The 26679-nt window shown below is 47.7% G+C and overlaps 1 protein-coding gene across 1 annotated transcript in view; it reads right to left on the bottom strand.

Moving 5' to 3' along the window:
- Positions 1-370: 370 nt before the first annotated feature.
- The window catches only part of LOC144752810 (uncharacterized), a 280659-nt gene continuing 254350 nt past the window's right edge, over positions 371-26679 (bottom strand). The window contains exon 7 of the mRNA XM_078640659.1: positions 371-1708. Within this exon, the coding sequence (XP_078496785.1) occupies positions 455-1708 (1254 nt within the window). The 3' untranslated portion in view covers positions 371-454. The remainder of the gene's footprint in view (positions 1709-26679) is intronic.

Genomic DNA, 26679 nt, shown 5'->3' with positions numbered 1-26679 from the left:
CCACCTTGTATCTGAAAATTGAAAGTACACCAGTGTTTGGCTAGTGCATCCCAATACTCACCTGCATTCTCCTCTGATATTCCAGGACCAGTAACATTGCAGGGGTCTATCAGTGCACCATATCTGTAATTTAAGTGTTCCCTGTTGTTCAAAGGCTTTGTGGTGTGTTCTTCCGGTACTCCTGCATCCTGGCCTTCATTGTATTTTGGTAATATAATACAGAAACTAAGGCCTGGAGCTGTCAGTGCACCTCCTTCCTAAGAGCAATATCACCCTAACGTGCCAAAATTGATACCACATGGATTCTGTCTGCATGCTAAATACTGACTTTGCCTCACAATCAGAAGCATGTCAAAACATAGTTGCATTTTCATGTTTTATTTGTTACCACTCCCTAAGGGACTGAACGTTGGAGTCACTATGATGGTAAGAAGCCTAGATGGTAGTAACAAAGTCAAGGTGTGATGGGTAGCTCCCTTGGTGCCCAATTAGCCTTCACTTCCACATGCTTCAGCATTACGCTCTCACAAGTATCTTTGTTGCCATATGCTCCATGTTTCTCCACATGCCTGGTTCTTAGTGTGGCATGTTCTTTACCTTGATGTGTGCTGTGCTCTGACGTCTTTCGGCCATCAAATGTGTCATGCCCCAAAACTCCCTTGTTATTACCTGCACCATGTGTTTTGTGCCCCCAAGTTTCCTTGTAATTGCCCTTGCAATGTATGTTGCCCATCCATGCGTTTGTGTTATTTTCTGCACCATGCGTGTCATGCCCCCGTGTTTCCATGTTATTGCCCAAACTAGATGTGCTGTGATGCATCGCTTCTTTGTTATTTCCTGTGCCCAATGCACCCTCACCCCCACTGCCTGCGCCTTGTGTGCAATTCTCCCAGTTGTCTGGGGAGTACGGTTCCCAATCATCCTTATAATCAATAGCAATTAGCTCCGGCTCATCTTCATCTGTGTGAATACTGTCCCAGTCATCATCTATGTCGTTCTGTGAGCTGTGTTCCCATTCGTCCGAGTAGTCACATGTGCTTGATTCCTGCTCCTTCTTATCCTCTTCGGGGATACTTTGCAGATCTACCTTGCATTCATGCGAACTGTGCTCCTTCTCATCTTTATGTTCCTGCTCCTTGCTTATTTCAGGTGTGCAATGCTCCAATTCCTCTTTGATGTCATGCAGGTCACGCTCCCGTTCCTTATGGATGTCCTTTAGTTTGCGAGACCATTGCACCCTGAATTTCCGTGCACTTTCTTCCAGTTCCTCTCTGATCTCCTGCATGATCCGCTCCCATCCCACCTCATGCCCGTGGATGAGATATCCCCATTCCTCATCATATTCGCGTGTGTTCTTTTCTTTGGTCCTCGACTCCTCCATGTCCTTGTGCGTATCTTGTTCCCAGTGGTAATCACAGGCCTGCTCAACATCACTGAGTGGTTGCTGTACTGCACCCTTAAGCAAGTCACCTGGGTAGCTCCTTGGGCTACAGACCGAATCCGCCACTCTGTTCAACAGAATTTTGTCCTTCACAAGATCTTGGCAAACACTCCAGGACCAGGAGTAGGTTCTGAAGAGGCGGGAAAAGCTGAGGTTCATGGGGTCTTGTGCCAGCCGTTCACCTCCGAGCCGCTCCCACAGCTGCACCATTGATCCCTGCTTGTCCAAAGATTGCTTGTCGTAGAACTGCTTCTTCCCTTTCTTCACCTACCAAGAGAAAGATAGAGTGAGAGTAGGCTGGGGTAAAAAAAGGCTTGCTTGAGTCAGGCCAACACACAACATTCATGGCAGCACAGGCAGACATTCTACACTCCTTAACTCGTCACTTTTGGGTGCTCATCAGGATAACTGACTGCACCATGCATGAAATGGGAAACATACACCACACATTTGGGACAGTAGAACACGTTTATTATGGAGGTAAGTAATCATGGCATGGGCATTGGACAAGACATGTTGCAGAGATGAATGATCACTTCATGAATGGTAGTGCTGTTAGTATATGGATAGTGGTCCAGGACATGTTACAGAGGTGACCAATTGGTACCCGGTAATATAGTGGATGGATACACAGGCACGCAAGATAAGTGACTGATCAATCCAGGGGTAGTGGTCTATAAATGTTACATACATGAATGGCCAGTGCTTTTATGGTAGGACAGACACATGAAAGAGGTGACTTATCGATGCTTCTGTGACAAGACAGATATGTTACAAAGGTAAGTGGCCTGTGCATGGGCAAATGACACTGCATGGAATAAAGCTGGCTGCTATTTTATGATGGTAGATTAGACCATTGAAAATATGGGATGGCTGGTACATAGACAGTTGGCCAGGCACGGTACAGAGAAGACTGGTCAGTGCTTACGTACTGGATGGAGCTAAAGACCTGTGAAAGAGATGGCTGAGCTGTGACTGGCCTTTAACCCAGTCATGTCAAAGAGGTAAGTGTTCAAAGTTTGGCTTGTACTACAAACGTGCAAGGGAGAGCCACCTAGACAGTAGACAAGACATGTTACAGAGGTCACTGATGAATGAGAGAAGTAGACATGTGAGAGAGGCCTCTGGTCAGTGCACAGATGATGGAATCAACATGTTACAGGGGTCATTGATCACCACCTGGATCAGTGCACCTGGATCACATGTCTGTTTCCCACATTCAGGCGCTGATCGGACGGGTCAATAACTGGACAGTATACCATACATATTACATATTGGTGATTCCTGGATGTTCCTGAGCAGTATACAAGGCATATGTGAGAGGTGATTAGGGAATGGCTGGACCTTATATAGAAAGAGTGGCAGAGCAGACATCCATCATAAACATAATAGGAGGTAGTGCAAGTGTCTGAAAACTTCCTCCACAGGATATAGGGCAGTGGAAATGTCCTTAACATACATACAAGAGAGAACAGATTAATGTAAACAAATGTGGAGAGTACCCACATTCACAATTAATACTATGAGGTTAAGATAACCCGGGATGTATCTTGAACGTGTGTACAGGTGCAGAAAGGAGCTGTGTGCTTGTTTCAGAAACAATTACACCTTCTACAGCACATGTACTAAGGACAGATTCAATACAGCAGTTTGCACTTGTCACAGACCTGCGTCTGCACTGTGGGGCTTTTGAAAAGCCAAACTTTCAAGAGGAAGAGAGGAATGCTTGAATTACTCTCAACCATTGGCGATCCCTCATACCGCATTACAGTCCTAATAGTGCAGCACAGGTTTGTCAACATAATGAGGAATCATGTATTTAAAGTGGTCATATAGCACAGATCTAGCCAAATGGAAATGCTACATGCAGCAATTAACTGTGGAGACAGCAAAGATACAGAGAACAGGATGAATTAACATCAGAGTCAGTGGGGGAGAGGAACTCTGAAGAAATGAGCATCTAAGTGTTTTCAGAAAGAAACAAAGTTAGGATTCATTCTTTTGCAGTCCGGATAAATATGCAAATCTGGAGGCTGAGCAAGAGAGGGTTTGCTTTGATGTTTTGCCTTCAGTTTTTAGTTTTTAGTAATTCAAGAAGCAGATGGTCACTTCCTGAGTTTAATATTAAGATACCGAGGTAGGGCAGTGTAGATTCCTCATGAGTGATAAGAGGAATACAAAAAATCAACTCTTGCTTCGAACGTTAGCCATTGAAGGTACTTAGGATAGGGAGATGTGATCTGATTTCTTTACCCCCAGCAACTAGACAGACAGTGGTGTGCAGTATGCCTCAAACGGGTGCAGTTGAGGATTTTGGAAGGCCAACTAGAGTGGTATTTTCTCCATTTACATGACTGAGCTAGAAAGGGTTTGCATTATTGATCTGAAGTCAACAGGGGAGATAGTTTAGGTTTTCTCAGTAGTTGGAGTTAACAAGATGTTGCTTGAGTTTTTGTCCTGATATGTGGTCATTTGGTTGAGCTTAGTGACAAGGATGTAGCACAGAAACTTTCCACGAGAAACCATGACTCGGAAGATACCGATACGATGAAAAGTGACCAACTAATTTTGAACTAGGGAGGGATTTCAGTCAAAAATATGAGTAAGAATTTGACCTATGGGAGATCCGTTTCAGAGCAAGAGAACACATCCAGTATGCTACATTATTGAGGAAAGACGTCAGGGCTTGAATCTCTGATAGCTAGGACACACAAATGTACAGGTGCATATTGGTAAATAGAAATGGTGTTTACTTGAAAAACTGTTGATAAAAGTTCCATACATAAGTTAAACAGGTGAGGTGATAGGCTGGAACACTGCGGTACACCATGCTTCACTTGATCTGGAGGCGATTTAAAAGACACAATTTTCATAAACTGGAGCTCAATCTAGAGAAGAATTCAAACCAGCTCGGAATGATTCCTTCTATTTCTGTTCTAAAGCTTAGAATCTGAAGGAGATTCGTAGGGAGACTAGCATGTCAAACACTGCAGAGAGGTCTAGAAGAATGAATATGAATATTTCTCCCTCGTCGAAGATTTTTATTGCAACAGCCATAATTTTCATGGTGGTAGTTTCTGTAGTAAATTAGGAGGGAATGTCAGATTAGAATGAGTTTGTATGATGTGATATGGTTTAGGAGCACAAGTTACTTACCTTCGGTAACGATATATCTGTAAGAAACAATAGTTAGTGTTAGATTCCTTACCTTAGAATACCCCCAGGCGTCAGACTGGATCCGGAAAGCTTTCGTCAGCAGTACCCGGGCGCGTCGGTAGGCGTCGTCAGCGGCTCCACGTCCGTCATCGGCGTCGTGCTCGCCGGGATGACGTCGCTGGAGTACTTAGACGTCGCCCTCGCGCGCTGACGTCACTTCTGTACATAGCTTTCCATGCCAGGAACGCAGAGCCTTGCAAGAAACTGAAACTGGTGCCATGAAACTCGGGCCCTGAAAGGGATGTCTTTAACCCTAGATATCGGTTCGCAGAACAGGGAGGATGGGTGGGGCGGTAAGGAATCTAACACTAACTAATGTTTCTTGCGTTACCGAAGGTATGTAACTTGTGCATTTGAAAGAAACACGTTAGTGTTAGATTCCTTACCATAGAATAGATACCCCAGCAAAACCAACCCCGGTGATGAGTCTGCAAACTAAAATCACACCAGAAATTCCTGGAGAACTGAATGGCCAAAGAAGCCATCTCTCCGGACTTGGCTGTCCAGGCAGTAATGCTTGGTGAACGTGTGCAACGAGGCCCAGGTTGCTGCCTGACAAATGTCCTGCAAAGGGACTCCCCGTCCCTAGGCAGTAGTAGCCGATGTGGCCCGAGTGGAATGGTCGCGCAGCCCCTCAGGAGGATCCTTTTTAGCCAAGGAATAACAGATCTTGATGCACAAAATGACCCACCGAGAGATTGTCCATTTGTACACCGCCCGTCCCTTCTTAGCGCCCACGTAACCAACAAAAAGTTGGTCGTCCACCCGGAACTGTTGTGTCCGGTTTAGGTAAAAGGAAAGCGCACGTTTTGGGTCCAGACGGTGGAGCCTCTCTTCCTCTTTTGAAGGATGTGGAGGCGTAAAGAAGGTGGGGAAGGTAATGGTTTGGCCGATGTGAAAGGCAGTAACCACCTAGAGTAGAGTCCTCAGAACAACCTTGTCCGGATGGACAGAGAGGAAAGGAGGCTTAGAAGAAAGAGCCTGGAGCTCACTCACTCTTCTGGCAGAGGTGATGGCCACCAAGAAAGCACTCTTGAGAGTCAGAAGATGAAGAGGACAGTTATGGAGTGGCTCAAAGGGAGCACACATCAGATAGGTTAACACCATGTTCAAGTCCCACTGAGGCATTACAAAGGGAACAGGAGGAAATATGTGAGTAATGCCTTTCAAGAATCTATTTACAACAGGGGACTTGAAAAGAGAAGGCTGATCAGGAAGCCTCAAGAAGGCTGAAACAGCTGAAAGATATCCCTTGATGTTGCCCAGAGCAGAGCCCTGCTAGGCCAGGGAAAGAAGAAAGAGGAGAACCTCAGAAAGAGGGGCGGAAAGGGGATCCACAGCCTTTTTTGTGCCCCATGCCACAAATTTGTTCCACCTGCAGGCGTACACCGATTTTGTGGAGGGACGCCTGGCTGCCAGAATGACATCACAGACTTCAGGAGGCAAGTCAAATGGCATCAACTGTCGTCGCTCAATCTCCACACATGTAGGTGGAGGTTGGACATGTTCGGGTGGAGGACCGTCCCCTGCTACTGAAACAGAAGGTCCTCTTGAAGAGGCAGTTGAAACGGGGGATCGATTGACAGACTGAGTAGCTCGGGATACCAGTACATTCGTGTCCAATCCGGAGCCACAAGGATGACTGGGGACCGGTCGCGCCTGATCTTCTTCAGCACTCTGGGCAAAAGTGGTATAGGCGGAAAGGCGTATAACAGACCGCAACTCCAGCGTCTCCGAGTGAGTGCCGCCTTGGAAATTCCAACGCGCAGAACTGATGATATTGCGCATTCTCTTCGGTGGCGAATAGATCTAACCAAGGCTCGCCCCACTGCCGAAAGAGACCTTGCGCCACGTCTGAGTTCAGACGCCACTCGTGATCCATCATGCACCGACGTCTGAGTTCGTCCGCCCTGGCGTTCAGAGAACCTGCCAGGTGTTGAACCACCAGGGTGATGCCACGTCCAGAGGCGCAGAGCCGACAAAGGGTCCACGACCACACCCCGCTATGTGTGTTGCAGTGCCACATGGCGGTGGTGTTGTCAGTGAACACCTGCACTACACTTCCCCGGACAGAGGGAAGGAATGCCTTCAGTGCAAGTCGGATCGCCTGCAGCTCCAGAAGGTTGACATGGAGCCGGGACTCCGCCGGAGACCAGAGGCCTCTGATCTCCGCCTCTCCCATGTGCCCCCCCCCCATCCAAGGAGGGACGCATCCGTCACCACTGTGTGCTCCGGTTGGGGTAGAGAGAGGGATCTGACACTGACCCAATCGCGGTCCGTGAGCCACCACTGCAGATGCCCTTCGAGATCAGGACGTGGTCAGACAGGTTGCCCTGATGTTGTGCCCCCTGGAACTTCAAGTTCCACTGCAGAGCCCGCATCCGCCACCTGGCGTGATGTACCAGCAGGATGCAGGAGGCCATCAGACCCAGCAGCCGTAGGACCACCCTGACTGAAACTCGGGACAAAGGCTGAAAGATCGGAATCAGAACCCGAATATCCTGAACCCACTGCTCGGGAGGATAAACCCGAAACTGCGCCGAGTCCAGAACTTATGGGAGGGACTCAGATGTGACTTCGGCACGTTGATGGAGAACCCCAGTGAATGCAGGAGGTTGTCCATAGTCTCGAGGTGGGAGACGACTGTTTGGGGCGAGCCCGCCTTCAACAACCAATCGTCGAGATAGGGGAAGACTGGAACCCCTAATCAGCGCAGATAAGCTTCGACCACCGCCATCACTTTCATGAACACCAGAGGGGCACTGCTGAGGCCGAAGGGGAACACAGTAAACTGAAAGTGCTTGTGGTCTACCGTGAACCGCAGGTAACGCCGGTGGGCCGGCAGGACGGGAATGTGGAAATAAGCGTCCTGCAAGTCCAATGCCACCATCCAGTCTCCAGGGTCTAGGGCAGCCAAAAGCTGAGCTAACGTCAGCATCTTGAACTTCTCCTTCCGGAGGAAGACGTTGACGCTCCTGAGGTCCAAGATAGGGCGTAGGCCCCCTTTGCCCTTCTTGGGAACTAGAAAGTAGTGGGAGTAACAACCCCATCCTACTTCTGGGCCAGGAACGAGCTCGATGGCCCCCTTGGCCAAGAGGGCCATAACTTCCTCCTGCAGAAGTTGCAAGTGATCCCCCGACATACGGTGGCATGGCTGGAGGGGTCATCTCGAAGGGGAGGGAGTAGCCCCTTTGGATGATTTGCAGCACTCACTGGTCCGAAGTGATGTTATGGCAAACTCTGCCTCCCACTGGCGTGGAATGGGCCTGAAAGCTCGGACTAGGAAGGCTTTGAGGCAGATGCTGCGGGAGCGGATGTGGACTGACTGGCTCTCTGTCCCCCTGCTCCGCCATGGCGGAATGCAAGTCCGCGACCACGTTGAGGCTGGTTCTGCGCCCTGTGGCTGGACGAACATTCGGGGGTGCCCCTTCCGTGGCCACGAAAGGAGCGAAAGGCAGAAGGTTGCTGGCGCTGGGCCGACAGGCCCAAGGACTTGACCGTAGCCCTGGAGTCCTTGAAGCGCTCCAGCGCGCTATATGCCTAGTCGCCAAAGAGGCGATGGCCATCAAAAGGCATGTCCATGAGAGTGCTCTGGACATCCCCTGAAAAGTTCGTGGACCTCAGCCAGGCGTGACGACGAAGCATCACCGTCATTGCAATCGCTCTGCCCAGCGAGTCCGTGGTGTCAAGTCCACACCGAATGGAATACCGTGCTGCATCCCGCCCCTCAGCAAGAGCCTGGGCGAGCCGTGTCTTGGCCTCCTCCGGACACTGGGGCAGCACGTCCGCCACCATATCCCACAGAGTGTGGGTGTAATAGTCCGAAAGGCATGCAGTATTAAAGGACCGCAACCCTAAACTGAGGGAGGAAAACAGTTTCTTGCCAAACTGTTCCATCCTTTTGCATTCCCGGTCCCGAGGTGCGGTCGGGAAGGCCGTTTAGGACGTGGAGGCCTGGATAACCAGACTCTCAGGGTGGGGTGGGTGGACAGAAAGAAGGGGTCGCCCGGGGCTGGGAGGTGGCGCCAGGCCACGTTCCAATCCACAGGAAAGACTGTGGTGGGCTTGGACCAAGTGCCCATCAGAACATCAGTGAGGGCCTCATTAAACTGCAGTAGAGGCTCCGAAGAGCTTAATGGCAGTTGAAGCGCCTCGGTGAAGAGGTTAGTCCTCATGGCCGCTGCAGGGAGCTCAAGGCCCAAGGCTGTGGCCACCTTGCGCAGCACCACAGAATAAGTAGCTCCCTCCTCCATAGCTACGGAAGGAGGAGAGATAAAACCAGTGCCAGGCGAAGTGTCTAGACCACTGGCCTCCCCTAGCTCATCTGCCCAGTCCTGACTTAAGTGGCACTGCTGTGCCAGAGGGTCTTCAGACCCCTCCCAGTCCTCCCCTTCATCTGTTTCCTGATAAACAGGCATAAATGACAGAGTCGGGTCATAAGCGAAGGGCTCACCCATAGACGCCGGAGACAGCGCCGAGAGGCACCGCTCTGACCCGGGCCCGGACTGAAACCAGGGGCAGCGTCGACCGAGGATGGCGCCAGGAGTGGCGCGGGTCAACGGCAGCTGAGGAGTCGTAAGGTCAACTGGCGTCGACCGGGATCCAAGCCTGGATCCCATGGGGGCCTGCGGCGTCGGGACTGAAGTCGTCGGCGGCGCCGGGCCCGAAGCCGCCAGCACGGTAGGACCCCCAGTCAGACCTGCGGGGCCCAGAGGCCCGCCAGCAGGCCACGACGGCGCGGAGAGAGTCCTAATGGCCACGAGAAAGTCTTGAATCTCGCCCAGAGCGTATTGAGTCCAGGAACTGGAGGGTGTGGGACCGGATGCGGCTCCTGCGGCTCCGGCGCAGCCACGCAGGTGGTGCCACCCGAACCCTCGGCCGAGTTGCGTGACTGGCGAGGGGAGTCAGAAGAGCAACGTCATCTCTTCGACTTCTTTTTGCCATGCCTCGACCTACCTGAGTGCGAGGACTTGGATCCGGACAAAGGGTGAGCAAGGGATCAGGGTCAGGACTGGCTGATAGGCATGGTTGCTAGGGCCTAATCTATGCCTCTGGTGCACAGTTTGTGCATATGGTGCTGTGGGTTTAGGAGGTTCTGCCCACGGAGGAATGACCAATCACTGCAATGGCTATTTTTTTTTGCAGATTTATATAGCCTCAATTTGACCCGAAGGTATTGGAGCGCTTTACATGGGCACCAGTTACGTTACACAAGGACACATTCATTTTTTTGGTAGGCATGGGGAAATTAAATGATTTCCTCAGAATCACAGGATGTGGAGTCGACCCAGAGGCTCAAACCTTAGTTTCCCAGCTCCAAAGTAGGCAGTCTAGCCGTCACACCACATCCTCTCCTCAAGGAGGCTTATTGTCAAAACATGAAGTGACTGGCCATTTTTTCCGTTGCTGGGCTGCTGCTAGGCCACTGTCTGTCTCCCCCCTCTCCCCTTCTCGATGAGCAAGCAGGGCGAAGTCAGACCCCACCTGTGACCTTACAGCTGCTGTTGCCAGGCAGGCTCAAGTCGAGCCAAGTATATGACTGTAATCACCACAACGAAGGTCCAAGTCCGGAGTTGAGTGGAAAGTCAGTGGACAGGGTCACTAACAGCCAGAAAGTGCCACTTAACCCTGATCAAAAGTAGGTTGCACATATTATTGTGTAAAAATTTAATATTGTCATTATTGTGTATATTATGTGGAAGTGGAACTGGATAAAGAAAGGCAGCAATGGTGTCCCGGCAAGTGTTTAGTGGTGATAGGGAGGAGAAGAGAGGTGAAGTTGGGTTCGGTAACGTTCGGTGTGGTTGGTGGTTTGGTCAGGTCATCACTAATACAAATTGTGTATGGAACAGTTGAAGAGTTAGTTTAAACCCTCCTTTCCTGCGTCTCTTCACCTATATGATCGATGTGCCTTTGTGTCTGTCTCCTGTCTGGAGCCTGGATACCTGTGGCTAAATTCTAAATCAACTTCAGTTGCCTAACCAGCCTCTAACTTCCACGATGTGCCAAGCTAGAGCACTGATGACATCTCAGGACTTCTAGGCCAACCGTACTTTCCATATTTGTCCAAGTTATAGAGTGCTAAGCATGTGATAAAACGGAAACAACATGTCACAAATGGTTGCCAAAATTGTCTGTGTCCACTGTACCACGCATTTCAGAAAACTGTGAACAAACCTCAAAAAACAGATATCAGTGGCACAAATGTTATTTAATAAACTAGACTACGCAGTGCACACTGCTCTGCTGAGTAGATTTGGTAAACATCGTTTACAACGATGTTTTCACAACGCGGTACCTTTACACCGCGGCTGTGACAACGCAAGTCGTTACCACGACTTGCGCTGGAGGGCGCTCAAGGTCTAAAAATAGTTAATTTACTATCCTAACACCTTCCCTAGGGTCCACGGGGACTGGTGTTAGAATAGTAAATTAAACTATTCGAAATCCGCGCCCCCCCAACGCAAGTCGTGGTAACGACTTGCGTTGTCACGGCCGCGTTGTAAAGGTATGCGTTGTGACGGTACGCGTTGTACCGTCATATATCCAGTAGATTTTGTTTGACAGATGCCTTAGAGCAGAGGACGTAGTACATGTGTGCACTGCACACATCAAGAGGCTGCTTGGTTGGTTGCATTTTCATCTAACGCTGTGTGGAAAAGGGGCCGCTCCCTGCACCTTATCCTGGGCGGTTACCTGACCGTGGCCCCTTCGACGGATTGAGGAACAACTGGCTGAACTGAAGCTGGACCTCCTTACTGTAAAAGATAACCTCCAGACCTTCCTACGATGTTCATTAAAGAATGAGAAATTGTACAAACCTCATCCTCCCCCGGGGTTGGATCTTCCCACGCCCCCTGCAACCACTTTAAGTGGTGGAATGGGAAGGTCCTCTGTTACTTTCCAGAGTAACCCACGCTGGCCCGCTCATCCTCTTCCCAACCTCCATTCCAGACCCTTTAGATTCCTCCCTCAAATTGTTGGAGGAAGACACGCTAGCAATCTTACTATCATATGAGGACTATGCGGTCTCTCCTTGCATCATATCCACTATCACATCTGATCTGGATAGAGAATCTAGCATTAACATTAGATCCTTGAATATGGATAACTTACTTCAGATCGTCAAATCGCACCTAGTGGAAGCAACTACAAACTCTCATATCAAATCGATGCTTCTTAACTGCAGATCAGCAGTGAAGCACGCAGCAGATATCTCCAAACTCATCATATCACAAGAATTAGACCTCCTGATTCTTACGGAAATGTGGCTCAATCACTCCTACTCCCCAATACTTGACATTCTAATTCCACCTGGCTATGACATTATCAGATGTGATAGGGCTATTAATTCGAGGGAGGGGGGCATTGCCTGCATCCATCGGTCCAGGCTCGTTTTGAAGCAGACTCATAAGGACATGATGTCCTCCTGTGAGCTCCTAGTCGCTGAAATTTGGAACAAGGGCATGATTGTGTGTGTGCTTCACTCGATCTATCATCACCCTGGGGAAAACAACCTACTTTTAGTAGAACAATTGATGGAATCCATCTCTGCCAGCTAAGGCCTCCATCCTAACCATATCTTCCTCGGTGACTTCAACCTTCACTGGAAGGACTAATGATCCGTTACTCTGTTCTATCAAGACTTTCCTCTCTGACCTCAACTATATACAGGCTTGCAACGGACCCACCCACTGCAAAGGCGGTACCCTTGACCTCATCATAGCTAGAGATCACATCATTCAACTGGATGACATAGTACCATGTGATTGGTCGGATCATCACCAAATCTCCTTTCACATTTTAGACAAGGTCAACCGCTCAAAAACAAGCAACTGACTCGTAATATGAGAGATATCAACAACTCTAACCTATCCAACTTGAGCAAGAATCTTCTGGAACCTCCCACCAACATGACTAATTTGGAAGAGTTGACGGATCATTACTTCTTTGCCATGTCAAATAGTCTCGTCTCTGCAGCCCCGAAGCTACTCAAAAGAATTTCTTGCAAACAATCCAAACCTTGGTTCAGTGGTGCCATTAAGGACGAATGTCGCAAACTGAGGCTCTCTGAGACACGTTGGAGAAATGCCCCCTCCACCTCTAGTCTCAAACAGTTAAGGAAGATGAGAAGCTCTTATAACAAACTCATTCGCATTGCTAAATAAGATCCTTTCAGAGATCAGCTTGACAGCGCTAAAAACCTTCCCAAGAAACTGTTTGATATCCTCGAACAACAGGCTAATCCTATTCTAGCAATCAAAATTGCTGGACCCGGAGAGGAGGACTTCTCAGAGCACTTTGCTCAAAAGTCTAGAAGTATTGAGCGGGAACTGCAACGTGCCGCTGCTAACCTGTTATCTATGAGCTCCTTTGGTTTGACTGCACCCATGGCAGTGTGTGCTCTTCTTTTCCCCACAGAGTACACATCCAAAAACAATGTCTGCTGGAATACCTTACGGCTACTGGATTTGGAGGAGCTGTCCCATTCCTTGGCTTCTCTTAAACCATCCGACCATTTCAAAGACCCACTCCCCGCCAAGTTGCTCAAAGACCTCAACGTGGCCGTTCTGCCTCTTTGGCCCAGGATCATTCAACAATCTCTCTTACAGGGGATGATTCCCGACTGTCTTAAAATGGGGTCAGTCACATCGATCGCCAAGCAGCCCAATCCAGACCTAACAGATCCCAATAACTTCCGGCCGATCACCAACATCATGTCTTTAGTGAAACTGCTAGAGAAATGCATTCACGCACAGCTATGCGACCACATCGAGAAATTTCAGCTCCTAGACCAACATCAATCAGGCTTTAGATCAGGTCATAGCACAGAAACAGCTCAAACTTACATTGTTGATGACGCCTTGAGAGCTCTTGACCAAGATACGCCCTGTCTTCTAATTCTTCTGGACTTGTCCTCTGCTTTTGACAAGGTTTGATAACCTTCTTCAATATAGGATGGGGTTATCTGGCCCTGTCCTAAATTGGTTCTCCTCTTTCCTGCATAACCGAACACAAAGATTCAAAGTAAACCAACCTTTGGCTGCCAGCACTTCGGTCTCTATTGGGGTGCCTCAAGGTTCTGCACTTTCGCCCACGCTCTTTAATCTATGCATGGAACCTCTAATTGCCATTCTGAATGACTCAAACATTCAGTACTACAAGTACGCGGATGACACTCAACTGTATTTGGAGATCTCTTCTCCAGATGACATTAAAACTCTTAATGGAGCGCTAAAAAAACCTCAACAATGGCTAACACATAACCATCTGTTACCTAATTCCCTTAAAACTGAGTTTCTCCTGATTACCCCCACAACCACGAGGCCCCCACGCAAAACTGGATACAAAAATCTCTGCACTAAACTGCACCCCGCATATGGTGGACTCCTCTTGCTCTTTAGGTGTCACCCTAGACACATTTTTAAACATGCAAGGTCACATCAGTGCCACCATTAAGAGTGCCAATCATCAGCTCAACACTCTTAGAAAAATCAAACCGTTCCTACCTCCCGAGGACATCCAGTCAGCAGTCCAATATCTCACGGGCAAAATACGGATTGGTGATCCTAGCTGGGCTTCCTAAATCTAGGTTAGCTCCGCTAAGAACTACTCTGAATGCCTCTGCCAGACTAATCACTGGCGCCATAAAGCAGGATCATATTACAGCTGACTTAATCCAGTTTAACTGGCTTCCCATTGAAGCAAGGATTCCCTTCAAGACAGTCTGTCTGACACATAAAGCTATACATTTTATTAGCCCCGTTTACCTGGCAAAAAAACTCGAGCTCTCCGGATCCAGGCGAAACTTAAGAAGCTCCAATACCCTACTAATGAAACCACCAAAATTCAACAAAAAAGAACTTACAATCGCACCTTCTCAGGGCTGGCTCCAAGAGTCCAGAATGCCCTTCCCACAGAGATCAGAGCCATCCCTCGACTGCTTCATTCATAAAACAGGTCAAATGGCTACTGTTGGAAGAACTTCATCAGCAATAGCCTCTATGTCATTCGCTAGACACTTTCATGCTTGACAATAATTTTTACCTTGTGTGTCGAAATATATGCTTGACAAACATTTTTACTTGCAGTTTAAAATGTATTTAGTCGTTCTTTGGAAGCAATTTGATGCTGAAACTGCTTGCCCCGTCTAGGTGGGCTTTTACCTGTTTGTTCACTTACCCCTACTCTTCAACCCCTAGCACCCTCATTTAATTTATGCTTCAGGTTCCTCTCATGTTGCTGTTTTGTATTGTACTTATATGGTCTCTGCACGTCAACCTCAGTTTTCCTCTTTGTACAGCGCTCTGATACCCGTCTGGGTCTTGTTTGCGCTTTATAAAACTTTTCAAATAACAAAATAATCTATTTACTTGGGGCATGAGATCAAAGGTGCTATTGCAAATTCGTTTGGCCAACAAGAACAAGGATGCATGGTGCAACGTGAACACATTTAATAACCTGCTCACAGGAGACCTTGCTTTGTGCTTTAGTTTGAAGTTTTTTCCTTTCTTTCATTGCCGCCGTATCATGTGGCCAGTTTCCTACAGCATATTTGCTATTATTTTATTTAGGCTGGCTGTGTTTAGTTGAAGAGAAAGAGTCACACATTAAGACATTCCTCTGGCGAGGTTACTCCAATGAGGACAGTAATATGCTGTTATGCATGTTTATAATTGAGGTGACTGGGTATTGTGATAGGACAGGTGGCTGAGACAGTCTGCATGTCTTCCGTCTCTTTACCATGTGACCGGAAACACAGAGAAAGGATAGCCCTGGTAGAGATCTTTCTTTCTATGGATTATGTGGATTGAGCAACATGTTATTGTCCCCTCATTAGCCGCCACATAGTAAATTAGCCCCGGCCCAGTGTGTGTAACCTGAAGCAGCCGAGTGTCAGTCAGCACTACTACCAGCAAGGGGGCGAATGGAGGTGAAGTGATCTTATTTCTTCATCCCCTGAATGAGACGGACAGTGCCTTTTAGTGTGCCCTACTGCCTATAATGTTTATTCCTTGCTGTCTCATTGTGTCCAGCCCTACAAATCACAATAACTTGTATTACCTCAGTAGATTTAATTTGTAAAGGTATATCAATAAATAAGGATATTTGTGAGGTACTGGGCATTGCTATCTCAAAGTCTGTTTTGTGGTTATACTGAATAGGCAGCTACCTACATCATTAGCATGTGAAATCTCTTTATTTATGTCATACTCTTAACTACGCATTCACAACTGCCTTAATAACCTTCTTGCTTTCTCAAATTTGCTTGAAAATGAACCATTTGCCCACTCTTTTTTCAAACTGTTCTCATTGGGAGAACCGATCGAGCCTCCCTTATGACTGTCGGGCTCGCTTCGCTCCCTGTGCTCGCTCGCCACAGGTCACTCACCCGCAACTCACTACTTTAAAATGTCATCAGCCACCACTGCCCACAGCTCATTTTGCACCTGCAGTTCCCCCGCTGTGCCTTCTGTAGTGAAAAAGTGAGTGGTATGGCTATTACAGGGGCTGCATCCGTCCACTTCTATCATAAAGTAGCTTTTTTAAGATCAGGAGATTGTGAACTGGTCTTACCCATGTGCCCATAACTGGAAAAATCTTTTTAAATCCAAGGTAACATTGAATAAAAATAACTCCTACAATGGGCTTTTAGTGTATGTGTTGTAAAAAGCACAATCGTTAAAGGTGCACGTGTTCTTTATAAGGGCATACAGCCTGATTCATCAAGCCGAAATCGGCTCGCAAAGGGCCAGATTCTGAGAATCTGGCCCTTTGCGAGCGCTATTTTTGCATTTGGGATTCATCATCCCAAATGCAAAAATCGGTAATAGCGATTTCGCTATTTTGCGAGGAATTACATTTAAGAAATCTCTATTTGAGATTCCTTAAATGCAATTTATCATCCATTTAAAATTTGCGAATTCGCAATTTCGGCCCGCTATTTACCGCGAGGTCAAACCTCGTGGTAAATAGCGAAAACTTAGAAAAATGCTTTTAAAAGCATTTTTCTAAGTTGCAAGTTGCATGTTGCACACACACATGTCCTTTGGACATGTGTGTGCGCAACATCTGTTTCAATTTGCATTTAAGGGGTGCTACAGGGTGTCCTTTGGACACCCCTGGCACCCTTTAAATCGCTATCTTATTTGCGAGTAGCAAATGGCTAATCGCAAATAAGGAATGACTCCCCATGCATTCCTATGGGCCTTTGGCCCATAGGAATGCATGGGGAGTCATTCCTTATTTGCGATTAGCAATTTGCTACTCGCAAATAAGGATTGTGTAGGAATCGCTATTTATTCAGCAATTCCTACATGAATCCCGTTTTGCAAGTCCTTAATAGCGATTCCTTATGAATCGCTATTAGGGGCTCGCAAAACGGGAGATTGATGAATCAGGCTGATAGTTCCATACTAATCTGTTGTGCTGTTTTTCCCCAAGATTTTGGTTCTATGCACCATGCCCTACAGGAGGTTACACAGTGATACTGCACAAATAGAATGGACGTATTTGAGCTTGCTTGTATTTGCACGTGTTAATACATTAAATCTACATTAATTGGTTTTAATGACTGACTCAGATTCTCCTTTTTAAAGCAGGGTTTGTGAGGTTTTTTAATGCCCTTGCCATCCAACCAAGTTTGTAGGGATAACTACTGATTAGCAAGTCTCCATTGAGAATATTGCGTCCTCTCATTTTTAAGGTCGAACCTAGACAGCGCTTGTGCTGTCAGGTGATCTGCTGTATGTACTTTGCGGGTCCGACTCCTCCCACGCTTTGGTTCGGCTTTTGTGTGTGTCATTTCAAAATCGTAGGCTACAAATGGCTAATTGTTGGTGCATGTCCCACCTTTTCTCACAAGTTAACTCCCATGGAGTATTGCCGCGGGAAAGGGGAGGGACGCGCACGCTGCATTTTGGAAGTGCACGCTGCTGTTTTTGCTTTTTCTGCTTCAACGCACTTTTGGTGTGCCAACACCCATCAACTCCACTTCAGACACACAGTGCCTGCCCCGCAATCAGTGTACCTACAAAGCTCCACCCGCTCCTCCCCTCAATGCCATAGAAGTTTTTCACACTTTGTTTCTGCCTCGCATCAGAAGCACATCGCCTGCCTCGCAATTAGTGTAACTACGAAGCTCCTCCCTCAATGCCATAATTGTTTTTCACACTTCGTTTCTGCCTCGCTTCAGACGGACACTGTCTGCCCCGGGATTAGTGTACCAACAAAGCTCCACCAGTTCCTCCCCTCAATGCTCTTGTTTTCTTTTTCAAAGAAGAAGGGCTTTGTTATATGATTCTCGTCTGCAAACCTTCCCTGAACGAGGGAGCGTGGGTTGGTGAATCTTGCATTTTTATAGGGTTCGGCTGCTTTCTAAACTTGCTCCTTCCCAAATAGATAAGCTCTAGTCGTTGCTGGATCCCCAGCTCACTGTGTTGGTGACTTAAAGGAAAACCAGAGCTGCTGAAGCTGTCTGCAAACCACGAGAAGGATCAACGTGGTGCCCGAGTCATGCGTGACCCCTATCTGTCTTATTCCCGAGCACAGCTCTTTAATTCAATTCAATTAAAAAACTCTTTATTTCAGTAAAATACCATAAAAGAGACAAACAATTAAATAAAAACATTAAACACTTCATTAATAAATAATAAAAGAATACAAGCCCAAATTAGTTAAAAGAGGTATATAACTGAAAAAAAGGATAATCAATTACCTTATAGAATACAGACAACTAAAATATTCGATTGTTATAAAAATTATAAAACAGGCAATAAATTACATGGTATTAGCACTTAGTTCGTATATCTTCCTTACATACCACATACACAATACAAAATCTGGAAACCACAAGCACAGTAGAAGGCGTAAAGTCGGTCTGAATAATTCTACAGGCCTCCAAATGTCTGGTGTTTTCTATGCGTCTACATATTGGAATTATCCACTTGACCCTAGCCCTACTATAGGTTGGACAAAAAAACAACATATGAGCTACAGTTTCCTTTTCATGACCACAGGTTGGACATCTCATAGCAGCAGGGTCTATTATCTTAGCACATCGTGAGGTAAATTTGAAAAGTGGCAAAGTGCCATATCTAAAATACATGTAAAGTGTTCTGGCCAGTGATGGCTCAATATCTTCTAGAAAGGGTTCAGTACTATATTTGTCCTTTATCATTATAAAGGTACCTGTTAAATTACCCAATGTCAATGAGGTTAATGGTTTATTTAATCTGTGTGATTTAAATTGGGTCTTTATTTCTTTGGCTGAGACAGCACGGCAGCTGGTCCCTGGATCATCTCACAATTTAGGTAAGTCCATTTCATTAAAATAAACCCTAATATGTGGCTCAGTGGTTAGAGAGGCAGACCCTGATGCTGAGGTCTAGCCCGGGACCAGGGTTCAATTTCCCGCCTCGGTGGGTCTTGGGCTCAAAATTCCACGGACCTGATAATTCTCACCTCTGTGCCTATTCCAATCATGGAGTCCCACTCTGCAACTCTGGGCAATAGCTTGCTTAATCTCCACAACGGCCCCCACTACGCTAAGGATGCCTGGCCTCCACCTTGGGGGTGCCCAGGAGTGGACACCTCACAGGGAAAGCCAGGATGGGTTCCACAGCGGTATTCGCACAAGCGCCTTGAGACCCTTGCGGGTGAGTAGTGCGCTATACAAGTATCAATTTACAATTTAATATAGTTTAACCATGGAATATCCGCTGCAACCGAATATCTGAGAATTTCCTCAATGCCCATGCAATATAATATTAATTTTGGGGTAGCCCAGACTCTTCTCCAGAATGTCAAGGGTCTGACTGCTGCTTTTACCCGCAATTGATCTAAAGCCAGCATCCAGTCTTAAAGGGATTCAGAGGGTACTAGCTGGTCAATATAACACCTGCCTCAAAAACCTGTTTTCCAAAAGCTCTAGGGTTTTAAGGTTTTTATGTCCCCATAGCTCCGCTCCATATATGGCCACTCCCATAGCCTGACTAGAATAGAGCTGAGCAACTGGAGAAAATGGTTTAAAAGGAAGTTCCCAATATATCTTCAGCAACCATCCAATCTGTTGCTCTAGTTGACTCTTTTGTTTGCTGATATGATGGGCCCAATCCATGGAGAAGTGTGGCTCAATGGTTAGAACGGCAGAACCTGATGCAGACGTCTAGCCCAGGACTAGGGTTCAATACCCCGCCTCGGCGGGTCTTGGGCTCAAAAAATTCCACGGACCTGATAATTCTCGCCTCGGTGCCTATTCCAATCATGGAGTCCCACTCTGCAACTCTGGGCAACAGCTTGCTTAATCTCCACAATGGCCCCCACAACGCTAAGGATACCTGGCCTCCACTTTGGAGGTGCCCAGGAGTGGACACCTCACAGGGAAAGCCAGGATGGGTTCCACAGCGGTATTTGTACAAGCGCCTTGAGACCCTTGCGGGTGAGTAGTGCGCTATACAAGTATCAATTTACATTTTACATTTACATCCATCAATCCACTGAAAGTGACACCCAAATATTCAAACAATTGGACTGGTTCTAAGGGGACCAAGTTTAGTATTGAGTTTGGTAGAGTCAAATGACATTGGTTGAAAACCATATACTTGGTCTTAGACACATTAATTTCCAACCCCTTGTCTAGACAGAACCTGCTAAACTGGTACAATAGTTTCTGGATCCCCATCGACGAGTTTGCCACAAGAAGACTGTCATCTGCAAACATAAGGGCAGGAACCCTAATGTTTGCTGATTCGGGTGCATCATTATCACATATATTTAAATAACCAACCAGACCATTAATGAACAACATAAAAACGGTTGGGCCAACACACACCCTTGCCTTACACCTTTAGTTACGGGGAAATGTTCAGTCAGTTCGCCTAATTTACCACACCGGACCATGGCAAAATTAGACTTTAGAATTTAGAATTAGAATTCTACATGTGTAATTGGGTATACCCACTCAGCTAGGACCTTCCATAGAGTTGCCCTTAGCACCAAATCAAAAGCCGCTCTGAGATCCACAAATACAGCATACAGTCTTCCCTCATCGATAATTACAGTCTTGAAATGAATGAACTGGAGCTTAAATATTTCATGTATGGTTGATGAACTAGTTCGAAAGCCTGCTGGAAAAGGGCATAAGACTTCATGATCATCTAACCCTGGCAGGAGGGAGAATAAAATGACCCGGCTAAAAAAATGTCTTATAGTATCTACTTGGCAATTGGCCTAACATTTGTGGGATCTAAAAAACAACCTGGACATATTGCTGCTCCAGCCCAAGCAAATTCCCCACAAAGTCATCCACCCAGCTTTGTTTATCAATTTTCACGGTTCCATCCACCTCACCACTGCCAGGGGACTGTTTGACACAGTTAGGGGATAGAGGAGAGCATGCTAGTAAATCGGCCGGCTTTTTCTTGCTTTTTGCTACACTTTTAGCCTTCTTCGCAGGCTGGTTCTGTTTTACATGACAACTCTGTGCAGGGCTTCTGTTTGTACAATTCAGAAGGTGCGCACAGCCATCACCGAGGCAAGGAGTGGGTAGATCAGAACGGTTGTATATTTAACTATGTTGCAAACCAAAGGATTTCATTCAAGGGCATGTGAGAAGTTGGCCTGGTATATGCTGACCACTAATTATAGTGGCCACCTTGTACCAGTCCAAACAACCCTTATCGATGATTAGGTTACTGACAACCTTTATTGAAAGCTATCCTAGTGGTAGCTATGGAGAGCAGCCTTCAGGCTAAGTCACGAAGGAATGTAAAGCAGCTTGTTCTACCAGATCAGAACCTCCTGAATGACCAAATGAAAGGAGAACCACACAAGGAATATATAAAATATATGTATTTATTACTAAACACTCTCTCCTAACCTCTTTATGAGATTAGAGAACAAAGCACACAATATTAAATCACTAGAACGACAGTAAATAGCACAATACACAGTGGGCTTCGGGGGGAGACCAAACCATGTACTAAGAAAGTGGTATAACAACCACAACTTGACTAGACACAGTTTCTAGAGCACGTAGAATTGCTGGGACCCCAAGGAACCACCCAAGGTAGTGACACAGGGGACCCATGGAGGACGGGTGCAGTGTGAGAACACAGGCGCCAGCTCTGTACAACTCTATGGGAAAGTCGCAGTTGGAATTTCAAAGATTAAGGACACTTCAGTAAGAACTTTGAGCAAAACCTTTCAAACATAGAAGGTTCTGAGGCCAGCACCTTTGTAAGTACCGGAGTACCCGTGTTACCTAACCCAGGGAAGCCAGGTGCATAGGTGTCAAGTGATGTCAGGAATCTTCGTTGTTTTCAATGGCGTGATGCTGAAAAGTGTTGCTGCCGGGAAGGTGAAAAGAGTCCGGTGGAATCCAAGCCTGGATTCGAGGTGAGAAGAACCTGAAAGCAGAGAGGACAGAGTCTGGGTCACTTCAGGGTGACCAGGGGCTCGGTAGACGAATGCCCACTGATGTCCGGTGCTTCTGGTGAGTTGACGTGATGCCTGACTCTGCAGCCACGGGGACCAGGAAATGTCGAGGATGACCAAAGTCTGGAGGTGAGCTGTTCCACGAAGGATTTTGAGTGCTGGGGGGTCAATGTCTGGATGGAACACCAACAAGCCTTGGCAACTCCAACCAACGTGGTCAGAGGAAATCAGCTTCGGTGAGGACCAGCAAGGTACTGGGGACCCTCGAAGCAATGGAGAGTCAGGGCACGTCTGGAGCAACCAGGAAAGCCCATGCAAAGTCAAAGTTACCTTTACAGGGACCCATAGGCCAACGGACTAGGGATCGCAAAGGGACCTCGAAAGGAATCACGAAATACCAGACCACGAAACACTCATGGAGTGTAGACCGGAAATCTTCGGTGAAACACTGCTCGGAATCAGGACTACAAGTAGCCAAAAGCACAAAAGCCTCAGGGGTCGCCGGAAAGCATATGCTGCTGCCAGTAGCGGCCCATGGTGGGAGTCCTGCCGGGAGCTGACGTGGGGCGGAGGAGGGGCAGGGTGGGGGGTAGTAAACTCCGGAATACAGCCGCACAGAGGTAAGTACACAAATAAATAAAACAAATGTTGTTGCACGTGCTGCATCGCATATCGCGATGCAGCGCGTGCAACTAAATTTGTTTTATTTATTTATTTGTTTAGTTACCTCTGTTCGGCCATATTCCATAGTCTACTACCCCCCACCGTGCCCCTCCCCCGCCCCACGTCAGCACTCCCATCACGGGCCGCTACTGGCTGCTGCAAAAGTGCACGGTGCACAGGGGTTCGGGTTGCACAGTCCCGACAAGGGATACAGGCCTCAGAATAGCTGAGAGCGCAGATTAACCTCAGAGACCTCGGGAACCCACCACTTGTGTTGCAGAAATCTTCGGAGTCCTCAGGAGCTTCAGAGATGCAAACCGTTCAGACAGTGGCGGCTGGTGACATTTGAAAGTGGTGAGGCGTAAATACTGCACTTTGGCGAGAGAGCGCAGCGAGTGAGGCCGACCATTGCTCTGCTTGCTAGCAGGGAGGCCAAGGACTGGATGGCTAAGCAAGTATTCTGAACACCTTTTTGACCCAATAGACACCATGAAATATTCGAAATGACTTCACGGCTTCACCTTTTGCTTCAGAGCTCTCAATGGTGGCACTTCAAGTGATCTATGCATCTTATAAAAACATGTCGGAAATTCGGAATCGTTTTTCCTAAAAAGTGTTGTTTTTTTAAATCAGAAGGTAAAACAAAATTAAGCTGAACATTTGTTTGTTCACTACTCTTAACAAATTGCAGCGGAAGGTTCGTGCTCCACCCCACAGCAGTTCCCATGTGCAAACACCTCACAAATCAGGCCGGAGTCATTGTTGATTGATTTCTTCTTTACCTCCGATCAGCATGTTTATTAGTGCAGATTAGAAGAGAGTCTGAATGAATAATTCATTCTCCTTTGAGCGGCACTCATCGCCTTGATCTGGAGGGGTACTTCAAAGGCAGGTTGTTCTACCCAGTCACACCTCCTGCAGGGCAATGCATGCTAGAAAATAATTCACACGCACTGCCTAATAGCCGGCAGTAATAGCCAGACAGGAAAATGCGTGGCCAAAGGTTGGCTGCAAAAAAACTCTGTTGCAGCAAAACCGTACCAACGAACAAACACACAGTGGCTCTCATCAGGATATGAACAGTTTGGAAACAGAAGTCTACGATATATACAGTGTATATATAATATACAATTCTTTCACACAGCAGCACTGCATTGGCACAGACAGAACACCAAAATAGAGAGCTCTCAGCTGACATGGGCCCACTGATTGCAACAAGCTTCCTTGCATGCCGTGTCATGACCCATAGATTCCCCTTCAGTACTAACCTTGACCAGAGCCTACCCTCGTACAGAACCTAGATGCTCTACAGCTCTGTGGATTTCCTTTACTATCTGGCCAATATTTGCCATCATCATATTGCACCAAGGCTGAGGCATATACAGGTTCTCAGCCTCGGTGACCAATGCCTGTTATTACTATCGATATTTTTGCTGTCCGGTACCAGGCAGCTACGCTACTAAAGCTTAAGATCTAGACTAGTGTGCTACAGTGCTAACTAATTTCCCCTGCACACCCACAAACTCCTTGGGGGAGTAACTATTCAGCAAAAGTGCTGTCTCCACTCGGCCACAACTGATCACGCAGCATGCTATTATTTAGATTTACCACCATCTGCTCAAACAACACAGAGTGTATTTTTTATTCAGAGGAATCAGCTTAGCAACACAGTTCAATGTGCCACAATCATCTGATCCTTGCTAGCACCACAAGTTAATATTCAAATACACTGTTTTTGTGCTGTGAATACCAGAAGCACAGTTCGAAGAGCTACATAATTGTTATGAACGTTACACATTTAAAAATATTCACTTAGCAAATAAATGTACGGAAGACTCTAAGCACCATAATTACCAGCGCACTGATGAGCGGCAGAGAAGAGAGGCGATTCACTCTGAGCTGCGGAGGACTGACCGCTCTGATGATTTAGCCTCCGTCCCTCCTCTCTACTGCTCTTTCCCTTTTCTGCACCCCTTCGCCCTCTCCTTCCTGTCTTGCCCCCCTCTCTTTCCTGCCTGTCCCTCCTCTCTCCTGTCTTGCCCCCTGCGCTCTCTCCTGCCTGTCCCCCTCTCTCTCCTGTCTTTTCCTGTTGTGTCCCCTGCGCTCTCTCCTGCCTGTCCCACTCTCTCCTGTCTTTTCTTGTTTTGTCCCCTGCGCCCTCTCCTGCCTGTCCAACCTCTCTCCTGTCTTTCCCTGTCTTGTCCACCTTCTCTCTCCTGCCTGTCCTCCCTCTCTCCTGTCTTGCCCCTCTCCTGTTTGCCCCGCTTTCTCTTGTCATTCCCTGTTCTGTCCCCTTCTCCCTGTCTTGTCCCGCGCTCTCCGGTCTCACCCTGTCTTCCCGGTACCTTCTCCCTCCTTGCCTCTGCCTCCTCTCTCCCCCCAGGCTCGCGGGTCCCTCCTGCCCTCGGAGGATGAGCTCCTGGTCGCTCTGCACTTTCTTACTGCTCTTGGAGATGGTGAGATCGGGACCCCGGAAGCAGTTGGAGCCCTCTCAGTCTTTGGGGAACTTGAAAGGTTTGTGCCCCACCCCCCTCCCCACCCCCCAACAACACACTGCCCCGGCCCCTACCACATTCCTCTTGGGAACGCAGGGACTCCCGGAGCGTGCCCCGCCTGAAATTAAACCCGCTATGTTACTTATTTGCCGCAAAATTATTTAATTGTAAAGCCTGGAAGCAACAGCAAAAGGAGGGTGCCGGAGAGTGAGGCTGAGACCCCCAGTACCACCAGAGAGTTCGAAAGCATTAGCAGCAAATACTTCCGACTTTACAACGGGCATGTCTGGCCTCCCCTTGCCCTTGTGCAGAATATCGGCGATTTCACCTCCCGGTAAAGCGTTATCTGTGTATATCATAATAAGATATCCTAAATCAGCACAGCAGGTAATGGTGTGGTGTCTCTAATTGCTCAAATCAAAGAACAGTGGAATCGATTGCTATAGCGAAAGGCCAGTTGCGGCCGGCAAGACGGGTGGGTGAGAGGGGGCGGGGGGGAGGGGTACAGGTCCAGGAGTGTTGCGCAGGGGACGACGGCAAGGGTAATAAAATAAAGAAAATCTTACCTTCCTCCGGACCTCGGCTCCGCTCCTTCTCCACACCCCGGGCCGAATCACACGCCGTGCCGCCGCCTCAGAGACTCGAGTGTTCCATCATCAGTTGTTTGAAATGCACCCAGTCTGCGCGGTGGAGTCTCAGCCAATCCTGGCGCTGCATTAGCAGCACCACTGCGCCAGGATTGGCTAAGAGCAGGGTTACGTCCTGCCCTTATGAGACCCCGGGGGCCCGGGTCCCTTGCCCTCTGACTCGCTGTTGGGGAGGGAGGGGAAGGTACTGTAACATAAGCGCATGCGCAGGCAAGTCCAAAAATCGAGTAGCCAGACATTGACATGCGCAGATTGCAGCTGCGCTGTTTCTGCAGACTGCTTGCTGTACTGTGTCTGTGCTGTCAATCACTGCCACAGCCCCGCCCCCACACCTTCCGCGATGTCAGCCAGCCAGCCTTGTCCCGGTAATTATTGAGCTAGGGTTGCCGGCCGCAGAGAAGTTTCGTGCGCGCTTACACTCACATTATAATATGTACATCCCATCCTGCCTCAGCGTGACGGTCGTCCATGGCTAGTGGGGCAACGCCCCAACGCCCCTAATGGACGCACCGCCACTGCGGTCAGATGCGTTTAGGTGCCTGTTTAGCAGGGGAGTAACTCCTTTACTCCAAGGAAGATTCTTCAGTCGTCCAACCTCATGCAGATCATCGAAGTACTTGCTTTCTGTAGCAGAGTTTAGTCCAGGTAAAATCTAAAGTCTTGTAGTCAGGGGTTCCTACTTTTTACCCAAGGAAGGGGTGGGACAAACTCTGGGGACCCACCTATGGGAGGGTCAGGACAGAGGGGTGGCTACACCCATGTCCTTTGTCTAGTTTCATGC

Source organism: Lissotriton helveticus, chromosome 5_1 (assembly GCF_964261635.1).
Source record: "Lissotriton helveticus chromosome 5_1, aLisHel1.1, whole genome shotgun sequence".
Classification (NCBI taxonomy): Eukaryota; Metazoa; Chordata; class Amphibia; order Caudata; family Salamandridae; genus Lissotriton; species Lissotriton helveticus.
Note: the sequence above shows the minus strand (reverse complement) of the source record. Positions and strands in the feature narration are given on the sequence as shown.